Genomic DNA, 19,006 nt, shown 5'->3' with positions numbered 1-19,006 from the left:
ATGGAACTTGCTATATATAACCTACATTTAACATTAATGGTACTTGTAATAGATCTTGCAATATATATACATGTCAAAATACAAATAGTGAAATAAAGGAGAAATAATACAGAAAATGGCAAGTGGAAGATTTGTCTCATTTTAAGTACAAAGCTTTGCACCAAATTTTTTTTTTACATGGAACTGAAGTTTTGCACCTACATAAAATTGAAGCTTTGCAATTACAATGGAATTGAAGCTTTGCAAAAAATAAAAAAATAAAAAATAAAAAAAATAAAAAATTGGTAAGTACTTTAGTTATCCTTTGTAACATTGTATAGCCAACAGAAGCTTTGCACCAGGGGAAAAAAAAAAATTGCAAGTACTTCAGTAGCCCATTACATAACTATCATTTTACATTAATAAAGTCTTAAAACAAATGCAAATCAAATAAGTGGTAACATTGGACTGGGTGGACTGGCTGGCTTGTGGTGGTACTGATGTTCCTGCAACTCTACTATACTGAGTGAGTTGTGCATAACCATTTATTGCAAGTGTACATTAAAAAATAAATATGGCATATCAAACAAATGCAAAAGAAGAAAAATTACTTAAAATAATATGGCAAATCAAACAAATGAAATTAATAATCACGACAATAAATATAGATTCTATAAATCAAGAGACAAAAGAAGAAAAATTACTCAAAATAATATGTCAATCATTGAGTAATTTAAGAAAGAAAAATAGTTGACAAAAAATTTAAAAAGGAAAGAAAAATGAGAGAATTTTGAAAAGAAAAAAAAAATAGGATTACCTAGAAAAAATATTGGATTTGATTTTCAAAAAATTTGACTTTTTTTAAAGGAAATTAAACAAATTTAAAATAAAAAGGATTACCTGGAAAAAAATTGGATTTGATTTTTAAAAAATTTAACTTTTTTTAAAGGAAATTAAACAAATTTAAAATAACCAAGGATTACCTGGACAAAAAATTGGATTTGATTTTTAAAAAATTTGGCTTTTTTTTAAAGGAAATTAAATGAATTTAAAATAACCAAGAATTACCTGGACAAAAATTGGATTTGATTTTTAAAAAATTTGACTTTTTTTAAAGGAAATTAAATGAATTTAAAATAACCAAGGATTACCTGGAAAAAAATTGGATTTGATTTTTAAAAAATTTGACTTTTTTTAAAGGAAATTAAATGAATTTAAAATAACCAAGGATTACCTAGACAAAAAATTGGATTTGATTTTTAAAAAAATTGACTTTTTTTAAAGGAAATTAAATGAATTTAAAATAACCAAGGATTACCTGGAAAAAAATTGGATTTGATTTTTAAAATATTTGACTTTTTTAAAGGAAATTAAATGAATTTAAAATAACCAAGGATTACCTGGAAAAAAATTGGATTTGATTTTTAAAAAATTTGACTTTTTTTAAAGGAAATTAAATGAATTTAAAATAACCAAGGATTACCTGGACAAAAAATTGGATTTGATTTTTAAAAAATTTGGCTTTTTTTAAAAGAAATTAAACGAATTTAAAATAACCAAGAATTACCTGTGCTGCTGCTGTGGCTTCACTCCATGTCCTTGGTACTTCACCTTTCTTTCCTCTCCTTCCTTTTCTTGAAGTTGTTGCTGAAGTTGATGCTGACCTTGTTTTCTTTTCCTTGATCCTTTGCTCTAAATTAGAGCCCTTTGACAACCCCTTTTGTTGTGTCAAGTACCCATGCATATGCTACAATGAATAATGGTAGACCTCTTACTAGCCTGTGGTTCATCAGTTTCCCTCTTTCTTTGCACTCTAGGTCTTCCTGCAGGCCTTTTTAGAACTGGAGGAAGCAAATCCTTCTTAGGTACTTCATCCCATAAAGTCTAATAGTGCATGGGATATATGATATTTTTGTAAGCTTTCACATAAGTGTACCTACCGAAGAATTCATGACAATACTCCTCAATATTCTCTCTTTTCCATGTAATATATATTGCTACATGCTTATATGGCACACCAATGAGTTGTCATTCCCTGCAACAACAAGTTCTGCTCTGAAGATTGACAATATATTTGAAGGTATTTTCCTCTGTTACCTCATAGAAGTCACCACCCGGCCAGATCAATTGACATGTCCCTGCCTTTTCAATAGCTAAATTCAACTTGTTTTTGATTTTTGGGACGCCAGATCAATTGACATGTCCCTGCCTTTTCAATAGCTAAATTCAACTTGTTTTTGATTTTTGGGACTGCAAAATTATCCCAAGTAGCAATTTTCTGAAACCTTTTGGAGAATTTGCTCATAAGCTTAGTTCTTATACCCTCAAAACATAGCAGTTATAGGTTTTGCCTTCACCTTCTTAAGCCATGAGTTTAATGACTTAATTGCATTATTTGTCAAAAAATCACACTTCTGTCTCTCATCAAACCTATGCCTTGCCCATGTTTCAAGTGGATGGTCCATCAACCACTGCCATGCTTCTGGACATTTATTTTGTATCTTTGCCATAGCATTGTTGAATTCCAACTCTCTATGAGCCGTATCTTTGCCATAGCATTGTTAAATTCCAACCCTCTATGAGCCCTAACTGCCACCCAAAATAATTTTCTATACTTAACAACATGATACAATGTTCTAAAATTAGCATAAATATGCCTATAACACCATCTAGTAAGAGCATGAGGATATACCTCATCCACAGCCGGAAGTATTCCTTTTCTTGACCATCAGTCATTATTACCCAAGCCAAATTCTCATACGTGTCACCAGTGATTTTGTGTAGGTGTTCCAAAAACCACGTCCAACTTTCTTTACTTTCGGACTCCACTACTGCAAATGCAAATGGGTATAACCCATTATTCCCATCAAGCCCCACTGTACTAATTAAAATACCACCAAATCAGACCAATAAATGGTCTACAACCAACACTAAAGCCATTTAATATTGCTGCAAATGATAAAAACATTCTTATAAACCTTGGTTCCTCTTTTTGTGAATGTTTTATAAACACCAAGAATCTGAAGAACAGAAAAATGAACAACACTACACAAACCACCAAGAATTTGAACGCACACCAAGCAACCGACTTTAGCGTTCCAGAAATAAATGTTACATTTTTGGAGCAGATAAATAGTGAGAGAGATCGTGATAAAGAAATGAAAGGAAAAAACGGTAAAGCCTTTGGTTTTCTTTCAGATAAACATGAGAGAGATCATGAGAGAGATCGTGATCGTGATAGAGAAATTGAGAAGTTTAGTGAGATAGACAAATGTGAAATAAATGGGGTAGGTGGGTGGGTAGTGGCTTGCATCAAATGGCGCCATTTTGTGTGGCTGTTATTAACGGAGGGGTATATTAGACATTTTGCCATGCATAATATTTTAGGATAAAAGTGATTTAAATATTCAGGGGCAATATTGTCTTTTCGCAACCAATAAGGCCTTGTTTGGATTACAAAATTGACAGGGGGTCTCATTGTCCAAAAAATGACAAACTTATATATGTCTGTTAAAACGGCAAACCTTAGAGGGGTCGTTGTAATTAACCCTTTTAAAAAAGAGTAGCGCCTCACTTTCTTTCCCTTCGACCGGGGACATGATTGGACCGTCAACCCAAAAGCACATTTGAAAGGGTTCATGGCAAGGTCAATTAGAATTTTCAAATCTATGGAATAAATAAATATATATAAGGCTTAAAAGTCCAACAACATAAGAATATTTATAAAATCTTTTATTTGTTCCCTTGTAACATTCTTTTTCCCTAGTGAAGCTCGCGTTGCAATCAGATCACCTTACTCGAGATGTTAATCTGGACCCCTCCGAGTCAGGCATTGGATTAAGGATTGTGTCTACCTCTAATACTAATTGTAATGGGTCAAGTATTTGCAATCCGACCAAAAAAAACTTAAGCTATTAAGTAAGAGAGTTAACACTCAAACTATATATACCCATTCACTTTTCAATTTAAATCCGATGTGAGACAAACCCTCTTATAACAAAAGACCATAAAAAAAAAGAGACGGCCACATTCGTATTATCCTCAATCTCTCAACATTATGGATTGTTGAGAAATTTAAATGCTATTTGTTTCGGACTCGATTAATATTCAATTTATATCATTGAAGCTTTGTTGTTGAATCATAATCTTTGGGACTAAATATTAAAGCATATGCAAAGTTATTCTACACACTTTTACATTTATCTTATGGAGGACTATAACTTGAACCTTTTTATTTGGAAAGAGGATGAGCAACCATTTAGACAAATTAATTTAAATTTTTAAATAATATTGTTCACAACCAAAAGCTAATGGTATTTCATCTCTTTCAGAACAGAATGGATGTGAAAGTTTCAAAATTTGCCAATATTTGTAAGGACAAAAAAATTATAATAATAATTCTTGAATTTTAATTCCAAAATAATACCAATTTCATGCCTCTAAGTAAGTCACACAATTCGTTCAAAGAGACTCCGCTCTCAAGCTCCGTAAGCGAATTTGTGATTTGAGAGCGAATTCGCACAAAATCCGCGAATTCAATTTTGCAATTCTCGAATTTGTTTTTCCTAATTTGTGAATTCCATACGAATTTATTTTATATAACTAAATTTGTTAGAATCCCATTGATATGGAACACCTATATTACCATATATGTATTTATTACTTACACTATTACTCAATATATACATTAATTATTTAAATTTTAGTGTGCGTTGCTATACTACCATATGTATTTAGAGAGAAATATATATATTAATTATACATGTTTGAAAATATACTATGAAAAAACTTTTCAATTAAAGAATATTACAAATAAATCACACATCTATTAGTGAGAAAAATTAGTTTATTTATTACATATATCATTAATAGAATAAATAATTATGAATATATTTGCGTACGGACGCTCTCAAGACGCTCCCGCTCTCAAAATTTTTAGACTTTGACGCTTTTGCGCTCTCGCTCCTGCTCCCGCACTCACTCCCGCTATGTGTGACTTATCTCCAACTATATGAGTTTAAATACATTTATCAAACGAAAAATCATAAGCAATTTCTACTACTCTCTTATTTTTAAATACCAAAGAAAAATGATTGTATAATTTTAGTAAATACAAGTGGTTTTCTTCTTTTTCTGTTTAATGGAATAAATAATCATATATCATTAATGGAATAAATAATCATAAATAAATAATCATGAGTAAATACAAGTGGTTATTAGTTTATTTATTACATATATCATTAATGGAATAAATAATCATGAACGCTCTCAAGACTGCTGCTCTCAAAATTTTTGGATTTTGACCTTTTTGCGCTTTCGTTCCTCCCGCACTCACTCCCGCTCTGTGTGACTTATCTTCAACTACATAGTTTAAATACATTTATCAAACGAAAAATCATAAGCAATTTCTACTAGTCTCTCATTTTTAAATACCAAAGAAAAATGATTGTATAATTCTAGTAAATACAAGTGGTTTTCTTCTTTTTCTGTTTAATTACAGATAATTTATCCAAGTTTCCACTATTATCTAAAACGACACTCTCCATTCATGCACCAATTTAAATGGCTCAGATGCAGTGGATTAACAAACCACTCTGTGTCTCTTCCGTTGCCAAAAAATAAATGACGGCTATTGATCTACTCTTTTGCTGTTTTGGTAATTACATTGGTAAAATGCAAAACAACCCAAAAGTCACTTTAAACTAAATTAGGACATTGTCACCTATTTAAATGGTGACAATATTGAGTCCTTCCTCATTTGCATTTCTCTGTCACATCCATTGAAGCCTCAAACATTTTATGACCAACAAAATGTCACCAATTTTTTGTTTCTTCATCTTCTTTCCGGCGGCTTCAAGCACATTGCTCAATTTCGATGTTTCGCCTTTCCTGTCACTATTCAATGGCACAACGCTTCAAATAATAGGCTTCATGAACATGTACAACAACAACACCATAGAGAGATTAGACAGCTACATGGTCCCTCCGTCATTCGATTCCACAGCCGGTGTCAACTCCAAAGACGTCGTGGTTTTGCCAGAAAGTGGTGTGGCCGCTAGGCTTTTCGTCCCCATCAATCCAGCCCTGCCGCAAGGACGCAAGTTTCCTCTGGTAATTTACCTCCACGGTGGTGGTTTTGTAACCGGGAGTGCTTTTAGTCCGGCTTACCATAACTATGTGAATTCGCTCGCGGCTAATGCCAGTGTCGTCGCATTGTCCGTCAATTATAAGATATGCCCGGAGAACCCTGTTCCTGTGCCTTACCTTGATTCATGGTCTGTGGTTAAGTGGGTTGCTAAACACTCTAAGGGGCTTGGTAATGAGGCGTGGCTCAATGACTATGTTGACTTTGAAAAAGTGTACCTTGCTGGTGATAGTGCAGGTGCTAATATAGCACACAATGTGGCAATGTTGGCTGGGCTAGAAGGGTTGGATGGGTTCAAGATTGCTGGTATGGTTCTAATGAGCCCATATTTTTGGGGGACACAACCAATTGGTGAGCATGAGCCCAAGGACACCATATTGAGGAATACAATCCAGACCTTGTGGTACGTGGCGACCGGGATGAAAATAGGGGTGGATCATCCGTGGTTGAACCCGATTCTGGATCCGAATTTGTCGAAACTAGGGTGCACAAGGGTGCTGGTGTGTATTTCTGAGAGAGATTGGTTGAGGGATAGGGGTGAGTACTACTCCATGGCATTGGGTGGGAGTGGGTGGAAAGGAGAGGTGGAGCTTTATGAGACTAAAGGTGAGAACCATGTGTTCCAATTGACCAAGCCCAATACTCCAAATTCTCAGGCCCTACTCAATGAAGTGTCTTCTTTCATAAACAAATAGGCCTAGTCATTAATGCCAAATAACTATGTTCTTTGTTATTGGCATCATCTGAATTTGGAATAGGTTTGCAGCAATGGCTTTTATGGTGTAATTTTTTTCTTTTTCTTTTCCTTTTCCTTTTTTGAGGTTTAAACAAGAACACATTTGTTATTCAGAACATGTTTCTAGTGGTACTCGAACAATCAACTCTCTTCCTGGAAGAGCGATTACACCATTAGACTAGAGAATGGTATCCCGTGTGATTATGCTACATACATGTCTTATCTTATTAAAGAAATGCCATTAATTGTTCGTGCATGTATATGGAAACTTTATTGCTCTACTCATACATTAACTATTCAAATTCTGAAGGGTCGGAGCATTTCTCTCTCTCTCTCTCTCAAAGGGACTCTTTAAAGTCAAAATATAACAGGTGAATGAAAATAATACATTCCAATGGCTTTCAAAAGTATAGTATTGTTATATATAGCAGTTCTCAAAAGGCTGATGAAAATAATACACCCCGATGAACTCTCAAGTGACTTCTCATAATTTGAAATTGTCAAAAATATTGTAGTTGAAAAAGAATGGTTGTTATGTCAAAAAATGATATTTTGGATGAAATGTATAGAATTGCTAAAATATGGCATTTTGACACTTTATCTTCTCTACACAAAATTTGTTTTCTCTAAGTTTTATACTAATTTCTTTCTTAAAAAATTATTACATGATCTGAGATGGGATTAAATGTCCAATCATATCATATATGTGACACAAATAAATGTATTAATTTTATTCTTTCTTTCTTCTTCTTCTTCTTCTTCTTCTTCTTCTTTTTATTTTTATTTTTTTTATTTTGGATGGCTATTTGTAATTGGCGGCCCATGTAACAATTTCTTCTTCCCTCTTGTATAAATGACTCCAACTTATGTCATCAATAATTGGCTTGTTGCTAAAACACTTTTTGTTGTTTTTGTAAACATTGAAATGTATTAACAAATTAAGAGCTCTTGGAAAGTGGATTAACAAATTAAGAGCTGTAAGATTAACTCTTGTGAGTGATGCATTAAGTGACCTTAAAATTTAAACACAAAATTGCTCTTTAGTGATCACTTGAGGTTTATTTCATGAAAACAAAATTTTACTTACTAAGGCCTTGTTTGGCAATTGTTTGTGTTTCATGTTTTTTTTTTTTTTTTTTTTTGCTTTGGACAGTGTATTATAGCGATGCAAAATACCAAAGCAAAGCTTGTTTAATAATGTTTGCCGCGAGTTGAATAGTACCGAAAAGTTTCTAAAAAAGAGACTAAAATCGAAAGCACCAAATTGGTGTTTTCCGTTGATTCGTAGCAAAAACATTGTGGCGATGAATAATACCTAAAAAAAAGTCTTAAATGACATTTTTAACTAGCTTTTTATTTTTCAACTTGGAAGACTTTTTTTTTATCAAACATGTTTTTCAAAAATCTTACAACAAATAAGATGTTACTAAATGTCCTTCTGAATATTATTGAACACACTTAAACAAAAAAAAAAAAAAAAAAAAAATTGCTTTGATTTTACGAAGCAAAAGTAGTCGCAAACAAGCCCTAAGACATGAGAAGACTATATATAAAGAATGTATACATATTATTTGGAGCATTATATGATATAAAGAGACATGAAAGGGTGTACAAGCATCCATTGGAACGATTGTGCCCAGTGGCTCATTCTCAATTTATTAATAATTATTTGAAAAGGTTAAATTTGAAAATTGATATTTGTAGGTAATTATTAATTTTCGCTCTCCTCTCTTCCCCCAAAATTGGGGAGACAGAAACACATAAAGAAATGAGGGATGAAGTGAAGCATTCCTTCTCCCTCCTTCCCTTCAACCAAACACGAAAAAGTTCATCAATCCCTCTAACCAAATATAACATAAATAACATATCTTTTCATTATCGAAACATTCAATTTAATCATTCTATAGTAACTTTGGAAATATATATATATATATATATATATATATATATATATATATATATATATATATATCACTTCATAGAAAAATCCATATCATTTTACCTAAAAAAATGTGTTGGACTTGATTTTGAATAAAATTATTTCAATTGATACTATTGTTGAGTTATCTTTTGTGAACTTATTGATTAGTTGGGCTACAGTCATAATTAATAGAATAATGAAAGGTTAAAAAACAATGTATACTAAAATTTGTATATGAATTACAAACAAACATGTGCCACACACTTTTACATTTATGTTTTTTGGACTCCAACCCTCCACTTTTTATTTGAAAAGATGATGAGCAATCACTTGAAAAAATTCATTTAAAACATTAACTATTCATGACCGGTCAACAAAAGTTGAGACCAAGGCAAAAATTTTAAGGGAGGCCTCTTTGAACCCTTAGCATGTTAATATAAGATAATATTAATGTCAATTCTCTATCTTTTTTATTTAAATTTCGTTACTCTTACTTTTGAGACCCAAAAGATATCTTCAGAAACTTAAAAATGAAAATTTATTTTTAAAAATTATATACAAATATAATTATTTTAACTCGAGAAAGTGAATAAAGTGGAGTATTGGGCTTTAAAACATTCATTATGACTTTTAAATTGCATGTTTCGAAAGTTCAGTGTGTTAGTGTTTTCGTTGAATTTTGAAAAACTTTTAAAACTAACATTTTAGATGAAAAAAATAATATAAATTTCATCAAATTGAATTGCATAAAATTCTCTTAACTGGTAACATTTTGCAATAAAATTTTCTTTTAAATACAGTATATATATATATATATATTCAGAAAACTCACTTTCGCTTGCCAGGAATTACTTTTACTAAAATACACCCACCAAGGTACCCTTTGTAATATAATATTATTATATTATATTATATTAAATATAATTGGGTGGTAAGTACAAGTGGCTTTCTTCTTTTTCTGTTTATTACAGATGAGTTGTCCAAGTTTCCATTATTAACCAAGAGGCACCAGTCGAACTGCCTTAGATGCATTGACAACCACTATCTCTTTTGCTGTTTTGGTAACCACATTGGTTATTGCAAAACAACCAAAAAGCCACTTTTATCTAAATTAGAATATACTAGTTACCTATTTAAATGGTGACATTTAGTCCTTCACTATTGAAGGCTCAAACAAAAATGGGTAACAAAATGTCATCATTTTATTGTTTGTTCATCTTCTTCTTTTCGGTGGCTTCAAGCACATTGCTTCATTTTGATGTTTCACCTTTCCTTCCACTATTCAGTGGCCCAAAACTTGAAATAGAAGGCTTCATGAATATGTACCACAATAACACCATAGAGAGATTAGACGACGACATTGTCCCTCCATCATCAACCGATCCCAAAACCAGTGTCAAATCCAAAGACGTCGTGATTTCCCCACAAAATGGTGTATCTGCTAGGCTTTACATCCCCATTTCCATTCCCACCCTCCAAGGACACAAACTTCCTTTAGTAATTTATATCCACGGTGGAGGTTTTTGCTCTGGAAGTGCTTTCAATCCGATTTACCATAACTACGTTAGCTCACTTGTGGCGAATGCTAATGTCGTCGCGTTATCTATTAATTATAGGGAAGCCCCAGAGCATCCTATTCCCGCGGCTTACCAAGATTCATCGTCTGCACTAAGGTGGGTTGCTCAACACTCCAAGGGAGGTGGTGGTGGTGAGGCATGGCTCAATGACTATGTTGACTTTCAAAGTGTGTACCTTGTTGGAGACGTTGCAGGTGCTAATATAGCACACAATGTTGCAATGTGGGCCGGTCAAGAAGATTTGGAGGGTTTCATGCTTGCGGGTATGGTTCTAATGAGCCCATTTTTTTGGGGCAAAAAACCAATTGGTGAGCATGAGCCCAAAGAAATCCAAATAAGAAATTTGGTCCATACCTCGTGGTACGTAGCGACAGGGATGAAAATCGAGTTGGATGACCCGAGGTTAAACCCGATTGTGGATCCGAATTTGTCGAAACTAGGGTGCACGAGGGTGCTGGTATGTGTTGCTGAGAATGATCGGTTGAGAGATAGGGGTGAGTATTACTACAAGGCATTGGGTAAGAGTGGTTGGAATGGAGAAGTGGAGCTTTATGAGACTAAAGGTGAGAGCAATGTGTTCCAATTGAGAGAACCCGATAGTGCAAATTCTCATGCCCTACTCAATAAAGTGTCTTCTTTCGTAAACAAACATGCCTAGTCATTAATGCCATACAACTATATATATATATATATATATATATATATATATATATGTTCTTGGTTATATTACCTCTAATATTTTGGCTTGTTAAGGTTAGAGTTCGTTTTGTGTCTGTCTGTTATTGACAAATATAGTGTAATTTGTGATTGTACCTTATACATTTGTTATCGTATGGAAGAAATGCCCTTAATTTTCAATTGTGAATATGTATATGGGAACTTTGTTACTCGGCTAAAACATGATTGCATTTTATACATTTGTATCCCATTGAAGAAATGCCCTTAATTTTCATATACATTTGTATCTCATTGAAGAAATACTCTTAATTTTTAATGCATGTACGTGAAATCTTTATTCAAATTCAACTAAAGCTCTTTAGTCTAACGGTATAATCTTTCATTTTCAAATGCAGGGATATTGGATATGTGTTTGTTTTAACTTTTTCAAAAAAATATAAATAAATAAAAAGAAAGTGAAGAAGTGGGTTAACAAATTAAGAGCCCTAAGCCTCTAACATCTGTGATAAGGGGGCTCTTGAAAAAAAAAAAATAAAGTCTCTAATCACACCCATACATAATCTTTTTTTTTTTTTTTCTAAAAAATTAATGTTGACATTACTGGGCTTGGGCTTCAATTCTCTTGGCCATGTTATTTTATTTTATTTTTTTAGAACACGCATCGGTTTCACAAGACATGCGCCATTCAAGTTAGAAGTACAATTCGAAAGCAAAACCGGATCTCTGCCAATACCGTTATGCTCCTGAGATCCGGATTGGGTCACTTAATTCTGTTAAAATTGTCATTGTCATATTTTTGTCAAAGAAATTTGAACTATTAATCTTCTACTTTGAAAACTAATAAAGTATCACGAGCCTATAAGTAATGATATGCCCGTAGAAAGATAGGTGCATTTTATTTTTAATCTATGAGTAATACTCCGTGATACAGAAATCAAACCATGCCAAAGAATATAGTTCAACTAAAAAATAAAAATACCGTGTCAAATTAGAATAATCTCTCACCTCTTAAACGCTTGTTTAAATTGCTGACATTTTGACAATTATACGTAGTATAATTTTTCTTAAACTATTTGTGTTTGTACAATTTATATATTGACGCTATATTGTTCATGTATGTCGTGTTCAGCAAAATGTAATGACACCACGTAGTATTTAATGGCTTAAAAGTATTCAATGTTGCTCTTTTCGGATTCCGTGAATTAGAACAATAATAATAATAATAAAATATTACTCCCTAATAACGTAAACATTTAACATTAGCATATGAATATGCATATTATTTACTTGTGCACTGAACTATAATAAAAATTTTAATAACGTAAACATTTAACATTAGTATAAGGATAGGCATATTTGCTTATTTGGCTGTGTATCTCATTCCAATCTTAACATTTTTCAGGTGTGGAGTAGGAGTGATATGTCGGTGAAGCTGCATCTTTTTTCTTTCTTTATTTATTTTTAATATTTACCCTTGGAATGTAATAAAGGGGGGTTTAGGAAACAGATTCGGTGCATCGATTCATTCGAATTATACGTGGATAACACGCGTTCGCGCGTAAGCAACAAGTATAGTTTGGATGAACCTGATGCGCCGGGTGCACCTAATACCTTTCTTGTGTTTAAGATGTCTTCCCACCTTTAAGTTGTTAACTATTAAATTAATTTCTTTTAGTTACCCTATTAAGTATCAAGTGTGATGTTATGATCCCAATTTGTCCTCGACCAAGTCACGTTGTGATCCGATTGATTTGAAAAGTGAGTTTTGTGCGCCAACAATCCCAAAAGAAAATTTTTTAAGTCATTTTTTGTTTCTGAGTCGTTGACCTTATCTAGTACTCTCTTCTATTTAAGGTCAAAATGGGATAATGAGAGACACTGAAAATCACAAACAAGAGAGTGAGAACAAGAGTTAGGATCTAAGGGTTGAAACTTGTAATATTCTATTTTTCATATTGTTAGATCTTCACTGTGAACATATGTACAACTTGTATCGAACTACATAAATTTTTATATTTTTTGTATATGTTGTGTTTACTTTTTCTTTCTCCTTCTTTCTTTTTTCTTTTTTTTTGTGATTTGTAATTTGTTGTTCGTTTGCAACATTGTTGTAACGTTCAGCGTGTCGGAAATTGAAACCAAAGTGAAATATGTTTACTTAAGTTGGTGGATTAAGTAAATCTAGACTTAGATAACTTGTGCAGTTATTACATCGTCACGTGAATTTAAAGCTTGAAATAATATTTTTCACTACCAAAGCCTGTGAATTAGTAATTATCTTCTCCTTTCAAAACGAAAGACGAATAATTCAAGTCTTTTTAAAATTAAACATGGTGGAAGTTCTTTCCAAGAAGAAAAAAAAAAAATCTAAAATTTCTGCAATTTTAATTCCAAAAATACCAATTTCATGCTTCCAATTACAGTATAAATGCATTAGCCAAAACCAAAAATCATAAGCAATTTTGGTAAATACAAGTGGCTTTGTTCTTTTTCTGTTAATCACAAACAAGTAATCCAACTGTTCACTATTATCCAAATGGCACGCCATTGGTTACCAATTTAAATGGTTTAGATGCATTGGAGTAACAACTACCCTCTCTAGCTAGTTCACTCTTTCGCTATTTTGGTAACTAAATTAGTTATTGCAAAACAACCCACAAGTCACTTATATATATATATTAGGATATAATCACCCATTTGAATCGTGACATTTGAGCCCTTCCCTCATATGCAGCATTTCTCTATGACATGAACTATTGAAGCTCAAGCAAAAATGGGCTCCAAAATGTCACCATTTTTTTGGTTGTTCATCTTCTTTTCGGCGGCTTCAAGCACATTAACTAAATTTGATGTCTCACCTTTCCTTCCACTATTCAATAATGGCACAACACTTAAAATAGTAGGCTTCATGAATATGTACAGCAATAACACCATAGAGAGATTGGATGACTATGTTGTCCCTCCATCATTAGATCCCAAAACCAATGTCAATTCCAAAGACGTCGTGATTTTGCCACAAATTGGTGTCGCTGCTAGGCTTTACATCCCCAATCCCACCCCCGAAGGACACAAACTTCCTCTGCTAATTTACATTCATGGTGGAGGTTTCTGCTCTGAGAGTGCTTTTAGTCCGGGTTACCATAACTACGTGAACTCACTCGTGGCGAATGCTAGTGTTGTCGCGTTGTCGGTTAATTACAGGGTAGCACCAGAGAACCCTATTCCTGCTGCTTACCAAGATTCATTGTGTGCGCTAAGGTGGGTTGCTAACCACTCCGAGGGATGTGGTGGTAGTGAGGCATGGCTCAATGACTATGTTGACTTTGAAAATGTGTACCTTGTTGGAGATAGTGCAGGTGCTAATATAGCACACAATGTGGCAATGTTGGCTGGCCAAAATGAGTTGGATGGTTTGAAGATTGCTGGTATGGTTCTAATGAGCCCATATTTTTGGGGGACACAGCCAATTGGTGAGCATGAGCCCAAGGACAACCACATAAGAGCTATTGTGGAGCTGTTGTGGCACGTGGCGACGGGGATGAGTGTCGGGTTGGATGACCCACGGGTAAATCCGATTGTGGATCCGAATTTGTGGAAACTAGGGTGCACAAGGGTGCTGGTATGCATTAGTGAGAATGATTGGTTGAGAGATAGGGGTGAGTATTACAGCAAGGCATTGGGTGAGAGTGGGTGGAAAGGGGAGTTGGAGCTTTACGAGACTAGAGGTGAGAACCATGTGTTCCAATTGAGCAAGCCCAATTGTGCACATGCTCAGGCCCTACTCAATAAAATATCTTCTTTCATAAACAAACAATCGTGTCATTGATGACATAGAATGAATGAATACTTTGGCTCCTTCAATTCCTAAAGAAAATTTGGATCAAAATCATCAAATCATGGTTTCATCTGAATTTGGAAAAGTTTATTGTTTCTCCATTTGATTGTTGAATGTAGTAAGTTGTTTGTTTGAGAAGGCCTTGGTAGCCTAGTGGTAGGACATCTTCCAATTGGTGTTTGGGAGTCAAGTTCGAGCCTTCTCATCTATCCCACTCCCTCCTTGCATTGCCAAGATTTTAAAAAAATAAAAAATTTGTTTGTTTGGAGCAAAAACTTTATGGTGTAACTTGTGCACGTATATGGAAACTTTATTGCTCTGCTCAAGCATGATTGTACCATATGCATTTGTTATTGAAGTAATGCCCTTAATTGTCGGTGCATGTACATGAATACTTTATTGTTATGCTAAAAAAAAATATTGTCTATTTAAATTCCATTAAGGGTATCTTAGTGTAATATTATAATCTCTTTATTTCTAAATAGAGAAGTTAATTATTCGAATCTCACAAAAATATATTGTAAATAAAGAGTATTTGTTACCACCATTATGATTTTATATCTTAATTTAGGGAGGGAGTATATATTAACTAGGTCGATATTACATTGACAACACATGCAATTGATTTGGTGGAGGGCTTTGTTTTTAAATGTGACATTGGCTCTAATTCGGGTGAATCACCATTAAACAAATCATTATGTCTATTTTGAAATTTGACAAATGGCAAGTCTCTAGTGCTTGTTTTTAATGAAGAAATAAAAAATAGAAAGATAAAAAAAAAGGTCTCTAGTGCTTGTTTTGTCTCTCCATTAAACGGCTGAGAGCACAATTTCATTTTAAAAGTATATACCTTGTAGGCTTGTAGATTTTTTTTCTTTGATAAAATCCGTTTTTGTTGTCTTGTCCTTTTGTTTTTGGCAGATCCTAGTACTATTCTTTTTGAATAAAATTATTCCAATTGTTACTGTTGTTATGCGTCACACATCATATACCGTCTCTTGCGACTTATTCTTTAGCTGGACTAAAACGACTTACAAATTAAAAATAAATAATTCTTACCGACTCACTAATGAATAAAAATTTCAACAAATAATGTGTCGTGGGATGTTCAATAGGAGAGAGTCGAGACACCAAACAAAGGAAACCAAGTACTATTAACATTATGAGTTCCAAATTGAATTAAGTTTTTTTTGATGATGGTGAGACTTAAGAGTTCCCGTAAGCCTAGTCACTCTCTTTCAGAGTATTTGCGTTAAAATAGACTTATTAACATTATACAAATAAATAAAAGAAAGTATTTAGTTTACGCCAAAGAAAGGAAGTTCCATGTGAGTGATTCACTTGCCTGAAGAGCAAAAAGAACTATTAGGCTAAAGAATGAAAGGCGAATGATCGTAAGTTCAGTTTTTTTCTTATATTCGGTGTTTGAGGTTGAGCGTTCGAATTTTGCTATAGAAATTGTGAAATTGTGTATGCTTACTTAACTTTTGAACAAAAATAAAAAAAAATAAGAAAGCATATATTTTGATATTTTGACAGGTAACCATATCTAATTCTTGACTGTTAGGTATTGGGAAATTCTGAATTTGGCTTACCCCATTAAATAGGATTCAATGTAACATCTACTGAATCATAGTTGTTCACATTCGTATGGTTCCATATTGAAAAAAAGGATAAACGAGAGGACCCAAGTTAAGATAGCATGTATCCTCCATCTCTCAACATTTTGAATTATTGAGAATTCAAACTATATTTGTTTTGGACTCCATTAACATTCAATTTATGTCATTTGAAGCCTGGCTAGCTATGGAATCATAAACTCTCGAGAAAAATATCAAACAAATTTTTTTTTTTTTTTTTCTTTTCAGAAATTAAATATCAAAGAATTTAATCAGTGAAACACACCTTACTTTTCATATATAAAAGTACTCCAACACAAACAAACATGTCCCCACTAGAAGATGCTATATGCAATTCATATATATGCAAAGATATTGCTTTATTCATCACATGGGTGTGAGCAAATTTTGATATATAGAACAAAGTTTAAGCTTTTTCTTCATTCATGAAAGAAGCTACTTTTTTGAGCATGGCCAAAGCATTCTCACAAGTGGGCTTAAACAAATGGAACACATGGTCCTCCTCTTTGGCCTCCATAATATCTATCACTCCTCCCCAACCACTCTTACCCAATGACTCACGGTAATTCCAACCCCTATCTCTCAACAGATCTTTCTCAGCAACACAAACGAGCACCTTGGCACACCCTAGGCTGGGGAATTTCGGATCCATAACCGGGTTGATCAACGGGTCATCAGACCCGCTCGTCCCTGGGTTCACGTAAACCCACAACTTATCCACGAATTCTCTCTTGCTGATGTCTTCAGAGCCAATTGGATCCTTCCCCCAGAAATATGGATGGACTAGAACAATCCCAACAAGTTTGATACCATCCAGCCCACCTGGCCCGACCCGGATTGCCATATTATGTGCTAAATTAGCACCTGCACTATCTCCAGCAAAGTAAACCCGTTCAAAATCAGCGTACTCCTTTAGCCACTCCTCATCACCACCTCCATTAGAGTGAGAAGCAACCCACTTGACCCCGGTCCACGAATCATCGTAGGCGACCGGGAGAAGATGCTCCGGGGCTCTCCTGTAGTCGATGGACGCCACGACAACGTTGGCTTCCGCGACGAGGGAGTTGAGATAGTTATGGTACGTCGGAGAATAGGCTGTTTCGATGACGAAGCCTCCGCCGTGGAAGTACACGAGGAGGGGGAGCTTTTGACCCGGGTTGGTGGTTTTGGGGATGTAAACCCTAGCACCGACGCCGGTTTCGGGTGAAATGATCACGTCTTTGGATTGGACACCGGTGTCCGGGTCGGTGGACGCAGGGACGACGTCGGTGCCGCTAAGTCTCTCAAATTTGCCATCTTTGTATACTCGAATGAAGTTAGGAAGTTCGTAAACAACCTCATTTGTGGTTGAAGCCATCACAGAGAAATGAACAAACTATGAAATGGTATGAGAGAGAGAGAGAGAGAGATAGGATTGATGGAATGCATATGGACCATTTGAATATGAAGGGTGGGGATGTTAATTAGGTTAGATGATCTGGACAACTTGGCTCCGTTGGCAAGTAGTAATGGCTTTGGGATATCCGCACCCATCACTTTCTTTACTGATTTGGAGGAAAACGAAAAGTATTGTGGGCCACACATCTTTTGTTGTCACCCCTTGTAAGGAGAAAATTTTAAAGCAGGCCAGTTTGACATGTGATATCACACTCAAAACCTTTTTTTTTTTTTTTGAAAAATAAAGCAAATTTATTAAGAAAGAAGATAATAATTACAATACTGGGCCTGCTGGCCCAACCAAAGGAGAAATACGAAAGCCAAAAATTGGCCCAGCAAGGGAAGGCCCAGTTTCAACCTAATAACCAAAATTAACGGCTTGTTTGGCCGTTAATTGGGGGTTGTAGGGAACAATCTGATGAGTAGCCTTAGCGAAGACGATGATCGGAGAAATTGTCAGTTCGGCGGCCTCGGAGGAGGACGACAGCAAGTCAGGGAGAGATTCCAATCTGAGAGGATCTTCTCGACATGGCATAGTCTTACAAGAATCCCAATTTGAGAGTTGCAGTGATAATTGCTGTGATTTGAGTGAGCACTATTCTTTGAGATGATCTCTTCCTTCTGAAAATTCTTTCATTTCTTTCCTCCCAAATGTGATAAACCATGGATGAGAAACATTGTAATACCCTATATTTAATTAAAAGAGCTTAGTTTATTTAAACTCATTTATGTGTAGATTTCTTTACCTATTATTGTGCATGCTACATTATTATATTAAGTTCATTTAATTGTGCATGTGAATTAATTGTGTATGTTAAAGTAGTAAATTTATTCATTTAAGTATGCATGTATTCTTATTTTATATTTTTATTGGTAAGGTTTATATTAAGCAATATTAGTTAATTAAAGTATTATATTTATATTGTAAAGTATGATTATGATTGTAATGTATTCTTATAAAAATAATAAAAAAAAAAATAATAATAATATAATAATAATAATAATAATAATAATAATAAGAAGAATATAATAATAATAACAATAATAATTATTATTAT

The 19,006-nt window shown here is 33.9% G+C and overlaps 4 protein-coding genes across 4 annotated transcripts; 3 read left to right on the top strand and 1 right to left on the bottom strand.

Moving 5' to 3' along the window:
- The first annotated feature begins 5,790 nt into the window (after positions 1 to 5,790).
- LOC132295768 (probable carboxylesterase 7) lies at positions 5,791 to 6,819 on the top strand. The gene has a single exon (XM_059794057.1). The coding sequence runs from the start codon at positions 5,791 to 5,793 to the stop codon at positions 6,817 to 6,819; it is 1,029 nt and encodes a 342-aa protein (XP_059650040.1).
- Positions 6,820 to 9,960: 3,141 nt separating this feature from the next.
- Positions 9,961 to 11,016, top strand: LOC132295767 (probable carboxylesterase 7). The gene has a single exon (XM_059794056.1). The coding sequence runs from the start codon at positions 9,961 to 9,963 to the stop codon at positions 11,014 to 11,016; it is 1,056 nt and encodes a 351-aa protein (XP_059650039.1).
- Positions 11,017 to 13,950: 2,934 nt separating this feature from the next.
- LOC132295766 (probable carboxylesterase 2) lies at positions 13,951 to 14,862 on the top strand. The gene has a single exon (XM_059794055.1). The coding sequence runs from the start codon at positions 13,951 to 13,953 to the stop codon at positions 14,860 to 14,862; it is 912 nt and encodes a 303-aa protein (XP_059650038.1).
- Positions 14,863 to 16,757: 1,895 nt separating this feature from the next.
- LOC132294064 (probable carboxylesterase 2) lies at positions 16,758 to 17,968 on the bottom strand. Its single transcript, XM_059791785.1, has one exon. It carries the CDS (start codon positions 17,866 to 17,868, stop codon positions 16,918 to 16,920), a length of 951 nt encoding a protein of 316 aa, XP_059647768.1. The 5' UTR covers positions 17,869 to 17,968; the 3' UTR covers positions 16,758 to 16,917.
- Between the last annotated feature and the right edge of the window lie 1,038 nt (positions 17,969 to 19,006).

The sequence above is a fragment of the Cornus florida genome, unplaced genomic scaffold (genome assembly GCF_030987335.1).
Source record: "Cornus florida cultivar Cherokee Brave unplaced genomic scaffold, ASM3098733v1 CherokeeBrave_3.0.0_Hap2_Chr02, whole genome shotgun sequence".
Classification (NCBI taxonomy): Eukaryota; Viridiplantae; Streptophyta; class Magnoliopsida; order Cornales; family Cornaceae; genus Cornus; species Cornus florida.
This window is presented reverse-complemented; position numbering and strand designations above follow the sequence as displayed.